This window comes from Astatotilapia calliptera, chromosome 20 (genome assembly GCF_964374335.1).
Source record: "Astatotilapia calliptera chromosome 20, fAstCal68.1, whole genome shotgun sequence".
NCBI classification, from domain to species: domain Eukaryota; kingdom Metazoa; phylum Chordata; class Actinopteri; order Cichliformes; family Cichlidae; genus Astatotilapia; species Astatotilapia calliptera.
Window position 1 is genome coordinate 6,677,382 of NC_137441.1, and position 19,938 is coordinate 6,697,319.

The 19,938-nt window shown below is 39.9% G+C and overlaps 1 protein-coding gene across 1 annotated transcript; it reads left to right on the forward strand.

Moving 5' to 3' along the window:
* The first annotated feature begins 694 nt into the window (after nt 1-694).
* pfdn4 (prefoldin subunit 4) lies at nt 695-7,369 on the forward strand. The gene is made up of 4 exons (XM_026154148.2): nt 695-836; nt 4,151-4,258; nt 5,549-5,689; nt 6,992-7,369. Exons 1-4 carry the CDS (start codon nt 810-812, stop codon nt 7,121-7,123), a joined length of 408 nt encoding a protein of 135 aa, XP_026009933.1. The 5' UTR covers nt 695-809; the 3' UTR covers nt 7,124-7,369.
* The last annotated feature ends 12,569 nt before the right edge of the window (nt 7,370-19,938 follow it).

Below are 19,938 nucleotides of genomic sequence, written 5' to 3' on the forward strand. Positions count from 1 at the left end.
GCTGAGGTGGGAGTTGGATTCCCCTGTTTGGTGACTTCATGCAAGGCCTGCAGCTGAGGGGCCTCAAGAAAACTCTTCATGGTGCACCAACGCGTAACAGCCTACTAGGTATGCTAGTGGCTCCTACAAAGTTAGATAAAGACTGCTGACTTTGAGACAGAAAAACCTGCATATTTATGATTTGTTTTTCACTCAGACTAAAATGCCAGTGATGCTTAAAACTACAGGTGGTGCATTGTAATTCGGTCTAGACAAATATGAATTTCTAGTCTTCTCCCATTACAGATGTATTCATTAAATATTTGAACTTGGGTGCAGTACTGTGTGCAAATATTTACAGAACAGCAGTTCCGGTTGGCATAATAACTTGTTTGGCGTATTGAAATGGTAAATGGCCTGTATTTGTATAGCGCTTTTCTAGTCCCTAAGGACCCCAAAGTGCTTTACACAACCAGTGTAAAGCACGATTGCACATTTATTGAGATAATTACCTACAACAGAACAAAAAAATGGCTGAATTATTTTTTAAATAAGTCAAATTTCAGCTTCTAGATGTAAATGTAAGGGAAAGCATCTTGCGACATATCTAACTATAGTTACCAGAACATGAACTCAACTAAATAAACAAATCAATCACACGAAAACTCAAAAAGAAGGGAAAGAACTAAACAAACAGTTTGAGAGAAGTAAACACATTTTCTGGCCAACTTGTGGGGGTCAAACTCCAGATCAGGCCTGCTGATAGGTGGCAGTGTCGGGATATTTATCCCGCTGAGCGACGCTGCGGGTGAACAGTCGAAGAAGCAAAGATGGCAGCGACCATGAAATCATCCGTGGTAAGCAATATTTTTAAACAAAAATCCACTTTTTTGTCTTGCATATGCGTTACTCTATCGCTGTTTTAACAGGGGATGCAGAAAGAAGGTGGCATCGTGTATGTGTGCGAGTAAGACGCCGAGCTTTCTCACGGCGGTGATATTTGAAAGCGCCGTCACACCCTCGTGTAGCTACCGTAAAGCGATATCTCCTTGGGTTAAAACACTAGCTCGACATACGTTGTAATTTTGCAGCTGTTGTTCGTGCGAGCTTAACAACTATGTGGTGAAACAATGAGCTCAATATCCAGATCAGGGCAGTGGCCGCTGCAGGTGATGGGACACCCAAGCTAGCATGCTAGCAAACAAAATAAAAATCGGCCTGTAGTTAACTGTCTAAGAAACGACAAGCTAAAGCAGTATATGTCCCCAATAAATGACCAATACCCTGCTCAGTCTCACTCAGTTTATATTTAAATGTTTCTGAGGGGCCAACAGCACAGTAGGATGACCATATCACAACAAGCCAAATGTGGAGCAAATAGTTTTCATGTGTTGGACAATGTGGGTTACGCTAATGCTAAGAGGGCAGTCTGATAAAGCTATGCGGGTTGCAGAGGATGTGACTGACGGGTACAAATCTATATGCACCTTTACAACCAATTTTCCAGCTGTTGCTTTTTATTTTTTTAATGCAATGGTCTTGGTTGGAAGTACTTGTTTAATATTTGTTCTGGTGTTTCATCTGCTGTTCCCCCCCCCCCCCCCCCCCCTAATAATCTTTGTGTTGAGGAGGGATGCGCTGAATAAATTAATTTTAGCACTGGACAAATCAACCAGATTACATGTATTTGAGGTTCAAATGAAAAATGCATAGTTTATTTATTGATTCTACTCTCTCAAAAGGGAAATTGCAGTCTAGTGCCAGCAAAAACACACCACATAACTTTTATTTGTGGTAGATTTCGTTATATAGTCAGCCAAAAGCCAGACCTGTGCTGTGGTGAATTGGAGCCAATTCGAAATGTAGGACAGGAGGTGAAAAATAAAAACATTGTGCAATCCTGCATAAAGTAGGCCACTTGGTCACTCTAAATGAAACTGAATACAGCTCTTTGGTTTTATTCCTTACGCTTGATTTAAAACAACACCACCACACATTCTTTATTTATAAGGCTTGCTTTAATCTTACTAAATGCTTCTCCATTCATAAGGTGGTGGGTCTTTTTTTTGTTTTTTCAGTTAACACAGCATTAGGGGTGCAACGATACACAAAATTCACGGTTCGGTTCGGTTCGATATTTTTTCGATACAAAAAAAATGTTCATGCCTTTTTAATTTGTCATTTATTAAAATTATAAATATATATTTTAACACAAAAGTACAGTTTTTAAATTTAACCCTAACCCTTGTGCGTGTTGTTTTTTAGCTCGTCATATTGCAGCCACAGAAATTCTTTTGTCCATGAAACCATAAAGCTGCACTTTCTTTTTGCCTTATAGTCTGATTTGTCATAACTTCTCCGTTTTGTGGTAAGCTTTTCTTTGGCTGTCACTTCTTCACCCTGACCTGTCTTATTTGGCTCAGCAGAACTAAAATATATATCTGTCTGTGAAGGTTCTCAGTCATCCAGGTCATCGTAGTGAAATATATATCCTGCCGCACTCACATAAGCTCAGCGATTCTCTGCGCGATCAACCTCTCACATGTTTAAGCTGCGGGAGATTTCACTTGTCATGTTTGCATAGTAAGCTAACAATTAATAAGACGATGTCAGAGGAATTGGTGCACAAATTATCATCACTCACAGATCAGTGCTGTCGCTCTCTATACACAGTTCGCGCGATTGCAAAGTGAAAGCAAAAAAACAAGCGCAAATTCAAACACGATTTCAATATGTCACATATTGACAGTGGCTCACCCAATGACATAATTACCCAGCTACATTTCTGAAAGAATGCAAAAGCATTGACATATATTTTTCCTTCCTACAATAGCCCGACAGGCAGGGCAGAGATAGCCCCGGGACGTCGGGCTAGCGATATTGCGAGCCCTGTATCTGATTGAGGAATCACTCATCTTTGGAAAAGAGAGTTTATTACAGAGAAATGTCTCTTTCCAAAATAAAAGCTATACTATCCGCTTCTTCTGGGCTATATTCTCAGCAGCATATTAAACATATCAGGTCTCCATAAGGAGAATCCTGTGCTAACAGCTGTCTAAATGACTCGGCTAAAGTTTGTAGCATGCATGCTTGTTGTTTTTGTCTTTGCACTAGGATGAGGTCGGTGTAAATGTGCAGTCATATTCGTTGTGTTCCCACTAGTGCTTTCAGGTTAATCTCGTTGAAATAACCTTAACGCCACAACACGGCAAATCTCCGTTAACGAGCTACCCTATACAGAGGGGCTAGACGGCCAACACGTTAACGAGCTAACTGCGCTAACACACTAGCTCCCACCCATGTAATTGAGCATTGCATGGCACATCCAACATACTGTTTTACTTTAGTCCATGACTCGCTTACCTTCAGGGTCATACGTCACATGAAAACCAAAATAATTCCAAACGCCAGATCTGAATGAGGGTGGGGAGGTCCACTTCTGTCTCGCTAGCTTGCCCTGCGCTCTTCCTTCTGACCATGCTGTCTGTGTTGAGTGCTCAGTGAATCTGCGTTCGACTACTCCGCCTAGGCTGCACTCTCGAGCCTAGGCGGAGTAGTCAAATGCAGATTCACTGAGCGCTCAACACAGACAGCATCGTCAGAAGGAAAGTTGATAAAATAAATTACAAATTTTGTATTGTTCTTTTTTTTTCTCCCCTTTGGTTTTCTTTCTTTCTCTCCCCCTCTTTCTTTCATTCTTTCCCCCTGTCCTATCCCACAGTCATGTCTGTCCCGTTTGCAACTGAAAATAAAATAAATTCATAATTATAATAAAGGTCAATCAAATGGACCAATATGATGATCCACTTAAAATAAATCCTCTTGGCATCTTTCTTGGCCTCAAGACAACAATTCTGATGGCTATAGATCCAAACGGGACACCAAAAAAAAAAAAAAAAAAAAAAAAATTGAAAAAAATTGTATTGTTCGATACATATGCGTACCGAACCGAAAGCACTGTATCGAACGGTTCAATATCGATACGAATATCGTTGCACCCCTACACAGCATGTCTTTGTAATGCTTGTGATTTCATCTTTGGAAAAGTTGCTGCTGATCAATACTTATAACTCATAGCAGAATAAGTTAAATTCTGTCAGCGCATCTAGGATTGTCATGTTTAACAGGCTAAAATGAACTGCAACCTCAAGTCATTTCTCCTTGTTTGCAGGCAGTTGAAGATGTGAATGTAACGTTTGAAGACCAGCAGAAGATCAATAAATTTGCCAGGAACACGAATCGGATGACGGAGCTGAAGAATGAGATATTGGAAAAGAGGGTGAGTGTTACCGGGGCTGGGAAGACATGTTTTATAGTCTTATATCCGAGCAAGGATTTAGCGTTCAATTAAATTTACAAAAGTCAAATTACACCCAGATGTGAGTTTTTATATCTAGATAAAATTATTACATTAAATTCAAAATGACAACTGGCACTCTGATCAGGAAGATTGAACTGGGCTAATGACTGGAGGAGAAGTCTGACTATTTAGCTTTTTATTTGAATGGGCTTGTGTTTGAATTCAACACAAAGTAGACTCATTCCTTTGTCACTTGTGCACTGGTTTCACTTTCTAGCCTAGTTGCTGGAAAAGTGACTTTAATTAGTTGTCATTATGGAAGCTAAACATTGTGTTGCTGGTGAATGATTGATGAATATCCATGGAGATGTTTCTAATGAGCTTACTTTAAAATTACCCCAGAACCGACTCAATCGATGTTCTCATGTCCTGGGATCTCCTCCCAGTTGGATATGCCTGAAATGCCTCTCCGAGGAGGTGTGCAGAGGGCATCCTAATCAGATGCCAGAACTGGCTCCTAATGATCAGCAGAGCAGCAGCTGTACCAAGTTCCTCCTGAGTAACTGAGCTCCTCATCCTCAATCTCTAAAGCTGAAACCAGATGCTGTTATGAGGAAGCTCATTTCTGTTGCTTGTACCTGATCTTGTTATAGGTCAGTTTAAGAACCAGTTGGCCAGGGAATTGACAGCTTCACCTTTATGCGCAGCTCTTTGTCAGATAGCTGCAGATGCTGTTAGTCCCTCCATCCTAGATCTGAAGGGTAATGCATTAATGTTGTTCTTCTTGTGAGATTTAAATCTTGCGAGATGTCTTTCAGGCATTCCAGAATAAAGGATTCATTCAGGATTTTGTAGAAACATTAGTAGATGAGTTGTTTGCCTGCAGTTGTCAAATTCCTTTTGACTTCAGTAAATCATTACAGTATTGAAGAAACGCAGAATAAACCTCAAATCCTTCACATTTGTATTCTAGAGAGAAATGTATGTGAAAAGTTTGGCTTGCACCATATTCTCAGCCCCTGTGTTGTCCCTGTGTGTTGTTACCCACATCCTCATCAGCTGTGGTCAGCTGTGAGCTGCTAATTTGCTGTGTATACCCCCCCAATTCGCAACATCAAGATAATTTAACATTTACAGTTCATCCAGTTTTGTTGTTTGAATGATGCATTACACAAACCGATCTTGAACTGTGATGCTAAATGACGCCTAAACTACCGAGGTTTATTTGCAACCACCTCAAACTGACTGACTGTGAATGTCTTCGTGCAGAAAACTCTTCAGAACCTTCAGGATGCCAGTGATGACCTAATGCTGTTTGACGACAACTCTCTATTTATCCCTTATCAAATCGGCGACGTCTTTATAAATCACTCCCAGGACGAAACGCAAGAGATGCTGGAATCCGCAAAGGTAAGTGTAACGCAGACGGTTTCTCAATACCTTTTCTAAATCACTGTCTTGTGAGCTTCTTTTCAAATTTCAACGGCTTTTATCGATCACGGTTTGTTTCAAAGACATTCCTTTCTGTAAACACAAAGATTTGTCCTTGTCGTGTCATTCCTTTGTAAGTCAGCTTATCAGTACTGGAGGCCAGTGCAGTCCCAAAAAGTTGAGGGAAAAGTGAATTTTGCATGCTTTTTGCTTTCTCGAATGTGTTGTTGTGCAGAGTTGAAAATATCGTTGCATGCACAACATTCAGAACTCATCTAAACAGACTCACTGAGCACAGTTTGACAAATGTGCCTGTTGTGTAGTTTATAATTACTTTCAGAAGTGCGTGGACAAACAGTGCTAAATGCCTGTTCATTTATACCTACTGCTTACTAGCCATGAATCACAATTCATCAAAACTGTGTCATGTGTTTTGCAGATATGAATATCTTGTTTGCAAAATGAAAAAACGGCAACTTTGTCAGTCAAATCTAATGTATTAATTCCAAAATCTCTTAAGACCAAGAATTTCTTCATAAATCAATAAGGATTTTGAGTCTTTTCATCACTCAGACCTGATTTAGACTTATACATTTATCTGATAATACATAATTTAAAATAAAAGCATTTGTTAATTGAGAGTATTTTTAGAAATGCTCCACTGGGTAAAGGATTTCTAGCAGTCCTGCTGTTATGTCCAAAAAGCAGTCATTGTTATCTGTGCCTGACAAGTATTCATAATTCAGTTCCCTTTCAAAAATTCCCATTTTACAAAAAGTACAAGTCTAAGTTTCAAATTTAGGTTTGAGAGCTTCCTGACGCACCTTTTGGAAAGACGTGTAGCAATGGCAGTGCTCTGTGGCTGCTACATGAGAGACGTTAACCAACAGGGACTTCAGATTAAACCTTCTCCCTTCTGTAATTTCCATTATGTCTCCATTTGTCCTTGTGTTGCTGTGACTTTATCACAATAGGACATACTGCACAGCCCTGAACTGATTGATTGAAAGGAGTCTGCTGCAAACCTTGAATGACAAATGTGTCGAAGACAGCTCAGTCATTATATTGGCAGATTATATTTTAATGTGGATTTATATCAGTCATTTTAGATGATTTCTTACCTAAAATGATCTCTTTTAGTGTTTGGAATGTGCTTTTGATGACATAAATAGAGTCATTTGGTGAAATCGGTTTGGGAAATGTCTTGTGTCTGTTGCTTGCCTGCTGTGGGGAAATTGAACTGGCTGTTCTGTAATTGGAGTTTCTGTGTTCTGTAATCAGGAAACACTGGAGCAAGAGGTCCAAGACCTTGAGAAACAAGTGTCAGCGATACAGCAAGTGTTGAGTGATCTGAAGGTGCAGCTTTATGCCAAGTTTGGTAACAACATTAACCTGGAGGCAGATGAAAGCTGAGCAGTGAAATGGACTTTGACAGTTGCCCCAGTTTGGACTTTTCCACAGACCTCCTGTATCGGCTTCACAACACCCCCCCCCCCCCCCCCCCCCCCCCCAAAAAAAAAAAAAAAGATTTCTTACGTTTGGTAGCATCTTTCATTCATGCCAATAATGTGTCTGCAGTTTTGTGTTGTCAAACATGATCACATGGTCATCAAACAAATGTTTTGCACAAATGAATAAATGTACTTCATTTCTAATGAATTTCAAGTGGTCGCATAATCAATTTTTTTTCACTGAACTGATTACAAATTTGCTAGAAATTAAAATATTACAAAGCTCTTTGTTCTTTTTACAGAGTCTGAAATGCAGCAAAAGGATTTGTCATTTTTTTACTAATGTCAAAGGTAGGACAAAATGTTTGTGACACACTGGTGTACTTGTCAATCAATAATTTAGAGTACACTGATTTGTACTCTTTGCAAAGTTTTGACGTCATTCTCATCAATCATTAATTCATTCTGTCTGAGAGTTTTCGAGTTTGAAACGATAAAAAAAGCGCGTTTTCAGCAAATGACGCTTTGCTGAGACCCGTAGTCGCAGGCTGAACGAGTGTGTGAATATAGAGGTCTCTGCTTTAATAAGTAGCCATACGGTTTAGATGCAATTTAAAACAACATGCAAGAAATCTGCCACCACATCCACAAAACACAGTTCAGTGGGGCGTCATTTTTAAAAAGGTAAAAGGAACTAGCCACTCACTAGGTAACACAGAAGTTTGATTTTTGGGTGTATGTTGAAAATGCTGATTACATTATCAGAACAAGAAGACTGCACGAGAGTGAGTGTATTTGTTGTTGGAGGAGGGGGGCGGGGGTAGTATAATCTAGTACCCAGTTCAAACTGAAATGCACTTCATTGATCTGTAACAATTCAGCAGAATTAAAAGATGAATTATGTTGTCTTTAATGTCTTTCCTCCATTTTAATCCAGCATGTACAGTGTTCTGGATGGTTGGTGGCTCTCACAAATATCAACAATGCACAAACCTCATTAAATTGTGCCCTCAAGTGTGGCCTGCGTGAGCTAATAAAATGTCTGGGATGGAAAAAAAATAAAAGAAATGGAGAGCTTGGAGTTATAGCAGACACCTCAGGAGAATCGAGATCTCAATTAACAAGTTTCCCCTCCCTGTAGGGTTCCTGCTGAACATTCATAGCTATGATTAAGAGGAACACTGCCCACACAAGCTTGTCTTTATGCACAGCTTGTTAAACCTCAGGCTCAGAGGAACATGCATGGAAATGACTTGAGTTATTTCCCTCATGGCCTTGTTTACTCAGTCTCTGCCCCTTCGCCCCCCGCATCTGTTCGTTTTTACCTGTCCGCTCATTCCCTCGCTTCCTCTCAAATGACGCACACGTTGATATTTATCAACCGCGCTGCTGGATTGATAGCTTTTAAAGTGGCATGATTTGGAGTGAATATTCAATCAAGGTCGGGTATAGTCTGCCAGAATCTTTAGATTCATTAGTGTTTGGACACAATTTCAATAGGATGAAGTCTGTTGTTTAATTCACCAAACACTGTCATCTTAATTCCTTTATTTGAAGGAAAATGATCTGAAGTTGTGACTTTAAATAAGGTACATATATGTAGTAGGCTCTGCTTCCTTTGATTTAAAGTAACAGCAAAAACATACCAGTGGGTGTCTCTAGTTCCCCAGTAATTTCAGTGAGCTCGTATCTATAAGTAGGATCGAGATGAGCTTTCTGAGATCCCTCAATATAGCTGCGCATTGCAAATATACGTCCAAACATGCTCACGTCATGTCTCCTGCAGAAGAATTATGAATGAAACGTAAAATAAACCAAAACAAAAACAGCAGTATGCACCTGGGACATCATTTTCCCATAAAAATCAATTGCATGCATTACATATACGACAGTTTGATTTGCCTGCTTTCTAAATAATAAAAAGAAATAGTTGTTTGAGCGGGTATCCCTTGTTTTTCCATGAAGAGTTTGTGCACACTTTATATCATTTTCTGCGCTGGTGCTACAGTGAAAAATCGTGTTTGCTCACTGTCTCTGTATGTTAGCCTAAATGTCAGGAGAGTCAACCCAGACGGTTTGAAAAATCCATAGCAGCTACAGCCATTCTTCATCACTTACAGCTGTTCTGTCTCAGCCAGCTTTTATTCATTACAAGGGGGAGCAATCCAGCCCCTCTCGAAAGCACAATGCAGCGTGCTGCTTGTCAAATGGCAGGCGGTTCAATAACACAATATTACATGAATTTGCAAAATTAAAAACCCTGCAGTACATCGTGTTGTTATTTTGCTGTTGTTATTAGCATACGGGTCTGCTTTTTTTCCTCTCTTTTAATAGACTGGAATTATTTTCTCTGCGACAATTCACAGCAAATGGTGAAAGGAAAGGGAGTAAGATGGCAGGAAACCAGAATGCTTGGCCAGACCTAATTGGGGGGGGGGTATTAGGTTTGCAGAGGTGATACAAGGATGTCGTCTTTGTAGAGGGCGTTTTGATCATTTTGGGTGGTCATAGGGTCTCTAAACGGGCTCGGGTTTTGAGACGTTCACAGTAAGTTTGTTGGAGGAGTGCTAAAGGAATAGTTAAATTCAATTTTATTTATATAGGGCCAAATCACAACAACAGTCGCCTCAAGGCGCTTTATATTGTAAGGTAGACCCTACAATAATACATGCAGAGAAAAACCCAACAATCATATGACCCCCTATGATCAAGCACTTTGGCAACAGTGGGAAGGAAAAACTCCCTTTTAACAGGAAGAAACCTCTGGCAGAACCAGGCTCAGGGAGGGGCGGGGCCATCTGCTGCGACCGGTTGGGGTGAGAGAAGGAAGACAGGATAAAAGACATGCAGAATAAATTGATTGTATATGTTTTTTTTAAGTAGGTGAAAGGCTATACGTGTAAAACTGAGGATTTTATGATGACCTAGCAATGTGAGCACCTGTGTAAAAGTTTAGGTTTGGATTTTTTTTTTGGTTAGAAAAGAGTGGGACAGCAGCACCTGTATAATGAACATTTCTAACTGGGATAGAACAGTGTTATTATGTTAATGATAGATTAAATGGCCAAAAGGTAAGATAGAAAAATAAACAAGCAGCTCAATGCAGTCATTTCTATTGGAAGCTAGGATGCAAGTAATTAAAAAGCAAAGTGTCCAAAACTTGCAAACTCAACTGCAAAACTGTATAGACGACTACTAATATAACCCCAACACCGAGTCCTTACTTGAAAATGATGGTACGAATTAGGAGAAGATCCTGGAAGTGTAGACGCTGGTGGCGGACTTGGACGAGGCCTAGAAAGGTGTCGTGGTTTCGCCGTATGGGTGAGAAGTTCAGCCATCTGGGAGGGGCTCAGAGTAGAGTCGCTGCTCCTCCACATCGAAAGGAGCCAGCTGAGGTGGTTCGGGCATCTGACAAGGATGCGCCTCCTGGGTGAGGTGTTCCGGGCATGTCCCACCGGGAGGAGGCTCCGGGGCAGACCCAGGACACGCTGGAGAGATTATATCTCTCGGCTGGCCTGGGAACACCTTGGTGTTCCCCCGGATAAGCTGGAGGAGGTGGCTGGGGAGAGGGAGGTCTGGGCTTCTCTGCTTAGGCTGCTGCCCCCGCGACCCGGCCCCGGATAAAGCGGAAGAAGATGGATGGATGGTTTGGCCGTATTGTAAAGAAGCACTGACTGAGGACAGAAACATAGGCAATATAGTCAATATGAAAACAGTGTATATCTTGGTAACAATGGCAAAAATTCACAAAAATATGAGAACTTAAATTTCATATCATAGATTCGACATCATTTTTGCAAGAAAACTGGGCTACTCTAAAATGTCAATTAAAAACGGAATGCAATGAATTGCATATCTCAAATGATTTTAGTCACAATAGTTCATGTTTAAACTGACAAAGTGTATCATTAAAACACCAAAAAAGGTTATTTTGAATTTAATATCAGCTTCTAAAAAAGTTGGGATAGGGCCCAAGTTAGCAGATGCATCCCCTCTTCTTTTAACAGCAGTCTGTAAATGTCTGGAAACTGATGCGACCAGCTGCACGACTTTCGGGGAGGAACGTTGTAATATTCTTGTCTAATACAGGTTTCTAGCACCTCAACAGTCCTGAGGCTCCTTTGTCATTTTTTTCGTTTCATGATGCTCCAAATGTTTTCAATTAGTTAGAGGTCGGGACTGCAGGCAGGCCAGTTCAGCACCGGACTCTTCTACTACAAAGCCACACAGTTATAATAGCTGCAGTACGTGGTTTATCATCGCCTTGGAAAGATGCTGTCTGGATGGGAGCAGATGTTGGCCTAAAACCTGTATATTTCAACACCGATGGTGCCTTTTCAGATATGCAAGCTGCCAGTTCTGTGGACACAAATGCATCGCCATACCATCAGAGATGCAGGCTTTTAAACTCAGTGCTGATAACAAGCCAGATGGTCCCACTCCTCTGTAGTCCAGAGGATGCAGTGTCCTTGTTTTCCAAAAAGAATTTCAAATATAGATTTGTCAGTTTTCCACTTGCACTAAATGAGATTTGGCCCAGAGAAGATGCTGGTGTTTCTGGATTATGTTCACATATTGCTTCTTCTTTCCACCATAGAGCTTTAACCTGGATTTATGAATGGCACGGTGAACTGTTTTCACAGATACTGGTTTCTGGAAATTGAGGACAGTTTGAATACAACAGCAAGAGTTACATTCGCTTTGAATGTGTGGAAATCACAAGCCTTGGATTGATATGAGGCTATAAAAGCAACAACAAAATTGTCTCTCATTCAGAATAACTTTAGTAGTACAGTAGTCCACACCTCTGTTTGTACACAGATAAGTTTCTGTTGTAATTTCATTTAGAAAGGTGGTGTCACTACAGTATGTTATCCTTGATTGACCAATAGGCACGCCTCAGCAGAATGCTAGCATTGGTGTCATTTCTTTAAGAAAAAAAAAAAGACTTCAGTTTTGCCGCATTATCACGGCCATTTTTCAGAACCTGCTGTTATTAAATATTCCTGCTGTTTAGTTCAATTCATTCATTCAAATTTGCTGCTTGCTGCCCCCCCGGCCAAGTCGGAGGCAATTTACGTATGATGGGATTAGAAGGAAGTACAATGGTTCTGCTGTGACCCTAAAGAATAGCAATAATTATTATAATTTCTTTATAGGTTCATTAGATGAGATAAAGATTTCTGTAAGTAGGAGAGTTTATCTCACGCAAACCACCATTACACACGCCTGCAGTGATTTGTTCCTCGGTTGGATTTGAGATGATTTCTCAGTCGATTGCAGATTAATCACAGCTAATTTAGAGGTTTAATGCTTTGCTCTTATATTATTACTCAAATATGGTTGATTTTGGACTGTTTGGATATTTGAATACATCAGTGAAGCATAAAGAAATAGCGGTGGTCAATTTATATGCCAAATAGTTAACTGATCAATCAGAACAATTACCAAGCAAAGTGAAAACAGTAGCAAGTTGCAGCCTTAGTCTTACACCGTTCTGCCTTTGTTGTGTTTCAGTCAAGTAGATTGGAAAGCCCAACTGAATTTCTGAATGATGGGACAGGATATAAGAGTCCTTAGCCTTGACAGCTGCAGTGAAATGCATTATGAGAGAATGTCAAGTAAGCTATATCATGGGGATTAAGAGGGAAGGCCTAAAAAGCACAAAGCGAGATTGAGTGCAGTGAAGAGACCTCGTGTCGGGGGCTGCGAGAAGCACAATCCAGGTATGCACCTGTGTCAACAAATGTCACAGATCATTTAGGAGGCAGCGATAGGGCACACAGCTCAAACTGTAGACGGCACGCTAAGTTTTTGTGAGACTTTTAAGACTAATTAATTTGATGGTAATGAATTCCTTCACTTCCTGTGGACAGGGACTCTGGACCGCATTATGTGTGGAGGCTGAGCACTATGTTGGGATATCTTCTGTCATTCATTTCATTACTGTCTGTCAAGATGATCAGCCGAGACAATAAAGGCGCAATTCCACTGCGGCGGCTTATGAATCATCTGAATGATGAAGACAAGTCTGTGTGTGGACTGATCCCTCAGTGAGAATTTGTGTGTGTGTGTGGGGGGGGCATCGGTGCAGCAATCAGAACTTATAAGTGCTTCGAAAACAAATTGGTGTCTCAGAGCCAACATCCAGTGGTTTATTTAAAGATTTGTTTATCTTTCATTTATGAATTGCTGAATTGGAAATTAAAACTTTCACCCCGTGTATTACCAAGCCTCCACCTAGAATGCCTAAAAATCTGTGGGAGTCTAAGGCTGTAACTTTCCATCAGTTAGCTGCTTTAATCAGAAGCCCCTAATATGCAGAGAATATTACTTCAGAAATACATTTCCATATCCACTATGGAAAAATAGACCAATAACTTACCATATGAAAGACAGTAGAATGACTCCAAATATATCAATGAATATCATTACCTAAAATTTTTGTCAGTTACACAGCAAAGACCTTGAAGAAACGGACATATGCACGCTTCACGGCATGTAAAGAAAGAACAGACTGTTTAAAACCTACTATAGTTTTGTCTCTTAAAGGGATTTTATAGAACTATTTTGAGTTATATGCAGCAACGTGTCTAATATACCCCACCTCTTGCACTATAACAGCTGGGATTTGTTTGTCACATTTAGCTGACAGTTGGTTGCCACTGGATGTTCGAGGCTCTGGTTGCATCTTTCTTTTGTATTTACCAGACCCTCATATGTCAATCAATATATGTTTCACTCTGATTGGTAGGGGCTTCCCATTTCACAGCGGTAACAGTTATTTTTGCATCGTCATTGTGTGATATGTGGCGTGTTCTCTGTGGAAGGGTGGATGATTTCTTTTAACCATTTTAGTCACAGTGGAAGTCGTGTTCGTTAAGGGCTAGACAATCTGGATCAGTGCGTTTGTCTACCCCTGTGGTTCACATTGACCAAGTACAAGAGATACTGTTGTTTATATAGTTTATTCAGGTATTCGAGGTTCCCGGAAGATCAAGTAAATTTCCTTTTGTACTCCTTTTTACATTTACTCTAATGTCTGGATACCAGCGTATGAAAATGCAGAATCTTTGGACCAAGGACAAGATTGTGGGTTTTGAGTTGTTATTGTCAATTTAGCTTTCTCTATACGCTTTAGGTCTTTTGTCCACATATAAAAGGCATTTTGGGTCACTGAAAATGGAGCTTTTGAAAAAAGTCCCTCCAAGGTGAATGCTTTCAGAGACTCGAATTCTGCATTTGACATGCAGACAGGGAAAGTGAAGATTTTGTGTTGCTATGTCAAAGGCGTGCACCTTTATGTCCTTTTTAAAATATCAGATAGGATGCAGTGTTTTTGTTTTTAGGCTTCTGATTAGCCAACATTTCTATACACTTACAAATATAACACAGACTCTTTCTTTAAGATAGATAAAATCTTTATTGTCATTGGACAGTCATACATAGTACAATAAAATTGGTAAACTGTATAACACAACACAGTAACTTAAGTAATAAAAGGCAGAATGAGTGTATGTTTATTGCACATTATTATTGCACATTGTTATTAGTATTATTATTGTTATTCTTGTTACCAACAAAAAAAGTCCAGGTCAGCTGTTTGCATTGATTAGGGCTATTACCCTGTTGTAAAGCTATCCTTGAGTCTATTTGGAGTCTATCAGGACCGCAGCAGCCTGAACCAGCTGCTGCCAGACGGCAGCAGCTTAAACACCCGGTTGTCCTGGGTGTTTACAATCCCGTAGGATTCTGTCTGCCTTCTTGAGACAGCGAGTGCTGTGCAGGTCTTTCAGGGAGGGAAGAAGATGTCCAATGATTTTTTTGGGCCATATTAATGACCTTCTGAAGTGCCTTTTTGTGTGCTGTGGTGCAGCTGGAGAACTATACAGAGATGCCATATGTCATATAACGGTTGAAGACGGTCAGCAGCTCCTTTCTCAGGTCCGTTTTTCTGAGGATTCTCAGGAACATGGAGACGCGGTTGGGCCTTCTTTAAAACCGCGAGGTGTTTTTAGTATGCAGTTGAGAGAGCATGGTATCTTTTACATTTTCATGTGGACAGATGTGTCTTTCAAAGATAAAGCAGAAATTCTCTTTTTTTTCAAAGTACCCATATACATGTGGACTTAGCCTTAGTATTGACTCTTAATATTTGGCCAAGCTTTTGGGTGCATGTATGTAAATAGTCCACTTGGAGAACCAGAGCGACTGTGTTTACTGAAACTGTCACCATTAGAGGTGCCTGTAGCCCAGGAGGTGGAGCAGGTCATCTACTAATCAGAAGGGTTTAGACCAGGGGTCTCAAACTCGCGGCCCGCGGGCCATTTGTGGCCCACGTCACCTTTACTTGCGGCCCGCATATTGATGTGAATAAATATTTTAAAAAAAATATTATTCGAAAAATGATTTAATATGAAGGCAATATGAGCAGAGTGTTACAGGCATGGCCCTTTAAGACTGTAGCCTCATGGGCGGTGTAGTCCGTGCTGCAGGGAAGGTGTGGGACTGCCCCTCCCGCTGTGTGTGTGTGGATGGAGAAAAAGCAAAGTCGAAAAGTATGAGGTGCTACCGACCAGAAACGGGAGATGGATGCATGTAAATATAATAAAAGCCACTGCAGCCAAAAAGAGTGCCTGACGAGCCCAGTTGTAAGTAAGCTGTTAAGACTCGACTTTACACTGTGTTCGTATTTTCCTCCTAAACAATAAGTTCCATTGGAGCAGCCTTTCAGAGCCTCTCTCTGTCTGTCTCTAGCAAAGTTGACGCCCGACACGAAACCCGAAGTATTAGCCAGAGGTCTCCTTACCACGTTTCGGAGCCGCGGACCTGGCCGAGGTAACAAGAGAGGACAAACATGTTGAGGGATTGGCTGTATTAGTTCGGTGACTGATTTATTTGGAACGAAAACCATTTTCACTTACAGTCAAAAGCTAATGTGTATGCTTATGTCTGCATTTTTATTTTGTTAAATACAAGCAAAATTATAGCAAAAGTGCTGCCACGGCGTACCAATTTGTTTATTTGGTAGTTCAATGAACGGCTTCAGATAAGAGTGAGGAAAATAAATGCGTTCTTGTTATACAATATTTTTAATTAAATAAAACAACAAAACACTACATTATAGGAAATATTAGTGGGGATTTTCTTTCTTTCTTTTTTTTTTTGCACTACTTGAACACTAAAGTAGCCCTCCAATGAGATGACAGTGCCAGAATTGGCCCGCGGCTCATTTGAGTTTGAGACCCATGGTTTAGACCTTCTACAAAAAAAATGAAAATAAAAATAAAATTGAGTGTGAGTGTTAGATAGGAACCACTTAAGCAAAGAATAAAAGTGTGGGCGGATCACCCCACCTTACGCTGAGCTGATGCACCACTGGACAGCTTCAGCAGACCGATTGCGGCCTCCGTGTCTTGCACAATATTACTCTAATGACGTTTACTGAAGAAAGATGAGTGCTTCAAATATACTCCAGGAACATTTTCCCCAAGTACACGTTTAAACCAGCGATCCTTCAGTCATATTAGTTTTGCACTGACTCAGCTCCACTGTCACCTAATTAGTTTCAATTTATGGTACAACAGCAGCAGAAAATATTCTTATAACCTCGCTTTAGGGTGACATTTCTGATTTCTGGAATCGCTCCGGTGTTCATCTTTTCTTGTTTTTTTGAAATATAAACATAGCTTAATTATTTAAAATAAAAGAAGGAAAAAGAAGAATGAATCACTTTATTATAAAAGAAATAAGTGTGTTCATTGTAGACAAGCAATAAAAGTTTCAGCATTATGTTCATCTGTGTCATAGAATTCCATTATAAGTCCCCACAGACTGAACCCTCATTCATCTGGTTTATAAATTCCATTATAAAACTTGACACTGTGATGTTTGTGGGTGTTGTTCACCTTGATCCTGCTGCTGAATCTCTGCTATTAACACCTCGGTAGGTGCTGTGCTGTATTTTCACTTCACTTTCGGTTTCAACACATCAGTCAGCTCCAACTGGCAAATGTAATGCTGATGTGTGCCAGTAAGCTAATGTCATCCCGCCAATAAATTGTCTATTGAATACATTCAATTAGGCCACTCGACCAGCTCAGAGGAGAATACCATCAAAAAGGGATGCATAATACTGGAGCACAATTAACTCTAGCCTTAGTGTAAGTGGTTGAATTGGATGAAGCTCAGTGGTTAAAAACAAAAACAATCTGGATTGTGTCATTTCATCTCACAATTGTCCTGGATGTAGGGTACTTGTGGGCCTGGAGCATTTTTGTGGATACTAACAGAGTTAACTAAGAGCAGAGGTGGCAAAAGTACAGACAGTCTGTATTTAAATAGAAGAACTTATTCACCTTCTTACTCAAGTAAAAGTAAGTTGTTGTTTTTTTAAAATTCTAATTATATTCAGCTTGAATCTAAAGAAAAAAGAGAATTTATTTTCTGTTGCCTACATTATAGAGGGCGACTTTTCCTCTAAATGTCAGAGGTCAAAGTGGATTCAGCAGGTGGGAAACCTAAAATTGGTTGTAATGGCTCAGTGTGGGGAAATGAATCATAACTCATAATAATTTCTATTGTGAGCTCCAGTAGGTTTTCTTAGTGTACAGGCTGTGATCAGCTGACCTGCTGCTCTTTGTTCAATTACACAACTGAATTCAACCAGATGTGAGCAGATGCCTGGCTGATTTCATCCTCTACACTGACACTACACTGTTTATGGTGTCGTTTTTCTAGAAATTATAAAATTGGTATAAAGGTGGAATTTAGTCAATGAATCTCAGCATCATCAGCTAAAAATTCAGATGAATCTCTGCTACCCTTGATGTAAGTAAAGTAAGTAATAGATGGGTTTTTAGCTGTTTTTTAAAATAGACCACAGATCTCAAGCTCAAAGGGATCTGTGTAACCTAACTGACCATGAACCACAGTACAGCAAACTAACCTGTTTATCCTGCACTAACCTGCAGAGGATTTTCATGCAACCTTTAAAAAACAGTTAGTCTACATCAGTTTGTTTTGCAAAATAAGAAAAAACATGTCACGTGTACATACCCAGTATTTAATTTAAAAACACGAGAACTTACATGTAAGCTTTACACTTCCAGTTTATCAGATCCCACTGAGCAGTCCTTAACTTTACATCTAACCTCTCTTCTTCCTCTCATGTCCTTTTTCTTATCTTTCTCCATCTCTGAGTGAAGTTAGCTCTCTCTCTTGTTTCTCCCTATAAAATACAGCAGCTGGTCCTTTAGCTAGCAACACACTGTGAGACAAACTGCACACGAACAGTTTGTGTGTTTGTTGATGTTTGTTATGCTGATAGAAACGCTACATTTGAAACACCCGTCACTTAATAATATGACTCCCTTTATGCTCGCTCCTCTTCAGTAGGGCTAGCTAGATGCTGAAGTACCGCAGCTAATAAACATATCCAGTCACCCAAAACACCAACCCATTTTTAATCCCTGATTTTGATGTGTTCCTTTTTAGGCTCAAATCGGTTTGATGTTTGAAGGCTCACAGTGCTGAAATAATAACTCCCTCCAAATGCACTAAACCAAAATTAACGAGCCTGTTTTGAAAATGTAAGGAGTGAAAAGTACAGAAATTTTCTTAAAAATGTAGGGAGTAAAAGTAAAAAGTACTCAGAAAAATACATCTCAAGTAAAGTGCAGATCATCAGGGGGTCCTTTTGTCCCTCTTTGGGGGGATACTCCCACTGGGTTTAAATCTGGGACTCTCCACCATTTGACCTTAGAACTGAAGAAGCTTCTCGGATGAGAGGTGAAACATCTTAAAGCAACTTAAAGAAGTCCAGACCCTTTTCTTTCCAAGCTCCTTAGACTACGATGACCTGGATGACTGAGAACCTTCACAGACAGAGTTGGTGTACTTGTTCAGTCATTAACAACACAAAATATAGGAAGCACGTTTACAGACTATTATGGGTTATTAATCACTTCAAACTGTGCACATTTTTTCAGTGGACAGAAGTAAATATGATTTGAGTGGTTTCATAATTTAGCCAATAAAGAGAATTAAACACAATGAATCTTTATTGTTAAACTATGGAATAATGCATAACTATAAAAATGTGAAATTTGATTTGGTTTTTCAAAATAAAAGTACAAAGATATTTTGAAAGATTAACAGTGTGAATAATTTGGTAATATTATTGTTCTTTTTGTTTTCTTCTGCACAGTAGGTTTTATAAGAAGGATATGGACTGACCCTGTTAGGTTAATTGATTGAGAACCTTCTATACAAGCACTGTAAAACTGAAACGGCACTGCTAAGAGTCTATGATGATCTTCTTGTATTTGCTGACTCTGGTCGCCCTGCCGTTTTAGTTTTATTGGATCTGTCTTCAGCCTTTGACATGGTTGATCATAATATACTCTTGAGGAGGCTAGAGCATGTTTTAGGCATCAAGGGTTCTGCCCTTAACTGGTTTAATTCGTACCTCACAGATAGATCCTTCTCTGTTGTGATGGGAGGATACTCTTCCTCTGTTGCCCCTCTCTGCTGTGGTGTGCCCCAGGGGTCTGTATTGGGCCCTTTATTATTCTCTTTGTATGTGCTACCCTTGGGCTCCATATTTGAAAAATACAATATTTCTTATCACATTTACGCTGATGACATTCAAATCTATCGTCAACTGACTGATGATTTGTCAGCATCACTGAACTCCCTGTACGATTGCCTGAGAGAGGTTAAAGATTGGCTGTTAGAAAATTCTCTCGTTTTAAATGAGAAAAAAACTGAAGT

Coding starts and splice junctions, on each gene's coding strand:
- pfdn4 (XM_026154148.2), top strand. CDS start 810: ATGGCAGCGACCATGAAATCATCCGTG. Junction 837..4,150: donor CGACCATGAAATCATCCGTG/GTAAGCAATATT, acceptor CCTTGTTTGCAG/GCAGTTGAAGATGTGAATGT. Junction 5,690..6,991: donor AGATGCTGGAATCCGCAAAG/GTAAGTGTAACG, acceptor TTCTGTAATCAG/GAAACACTGGAGCAAGAGGT.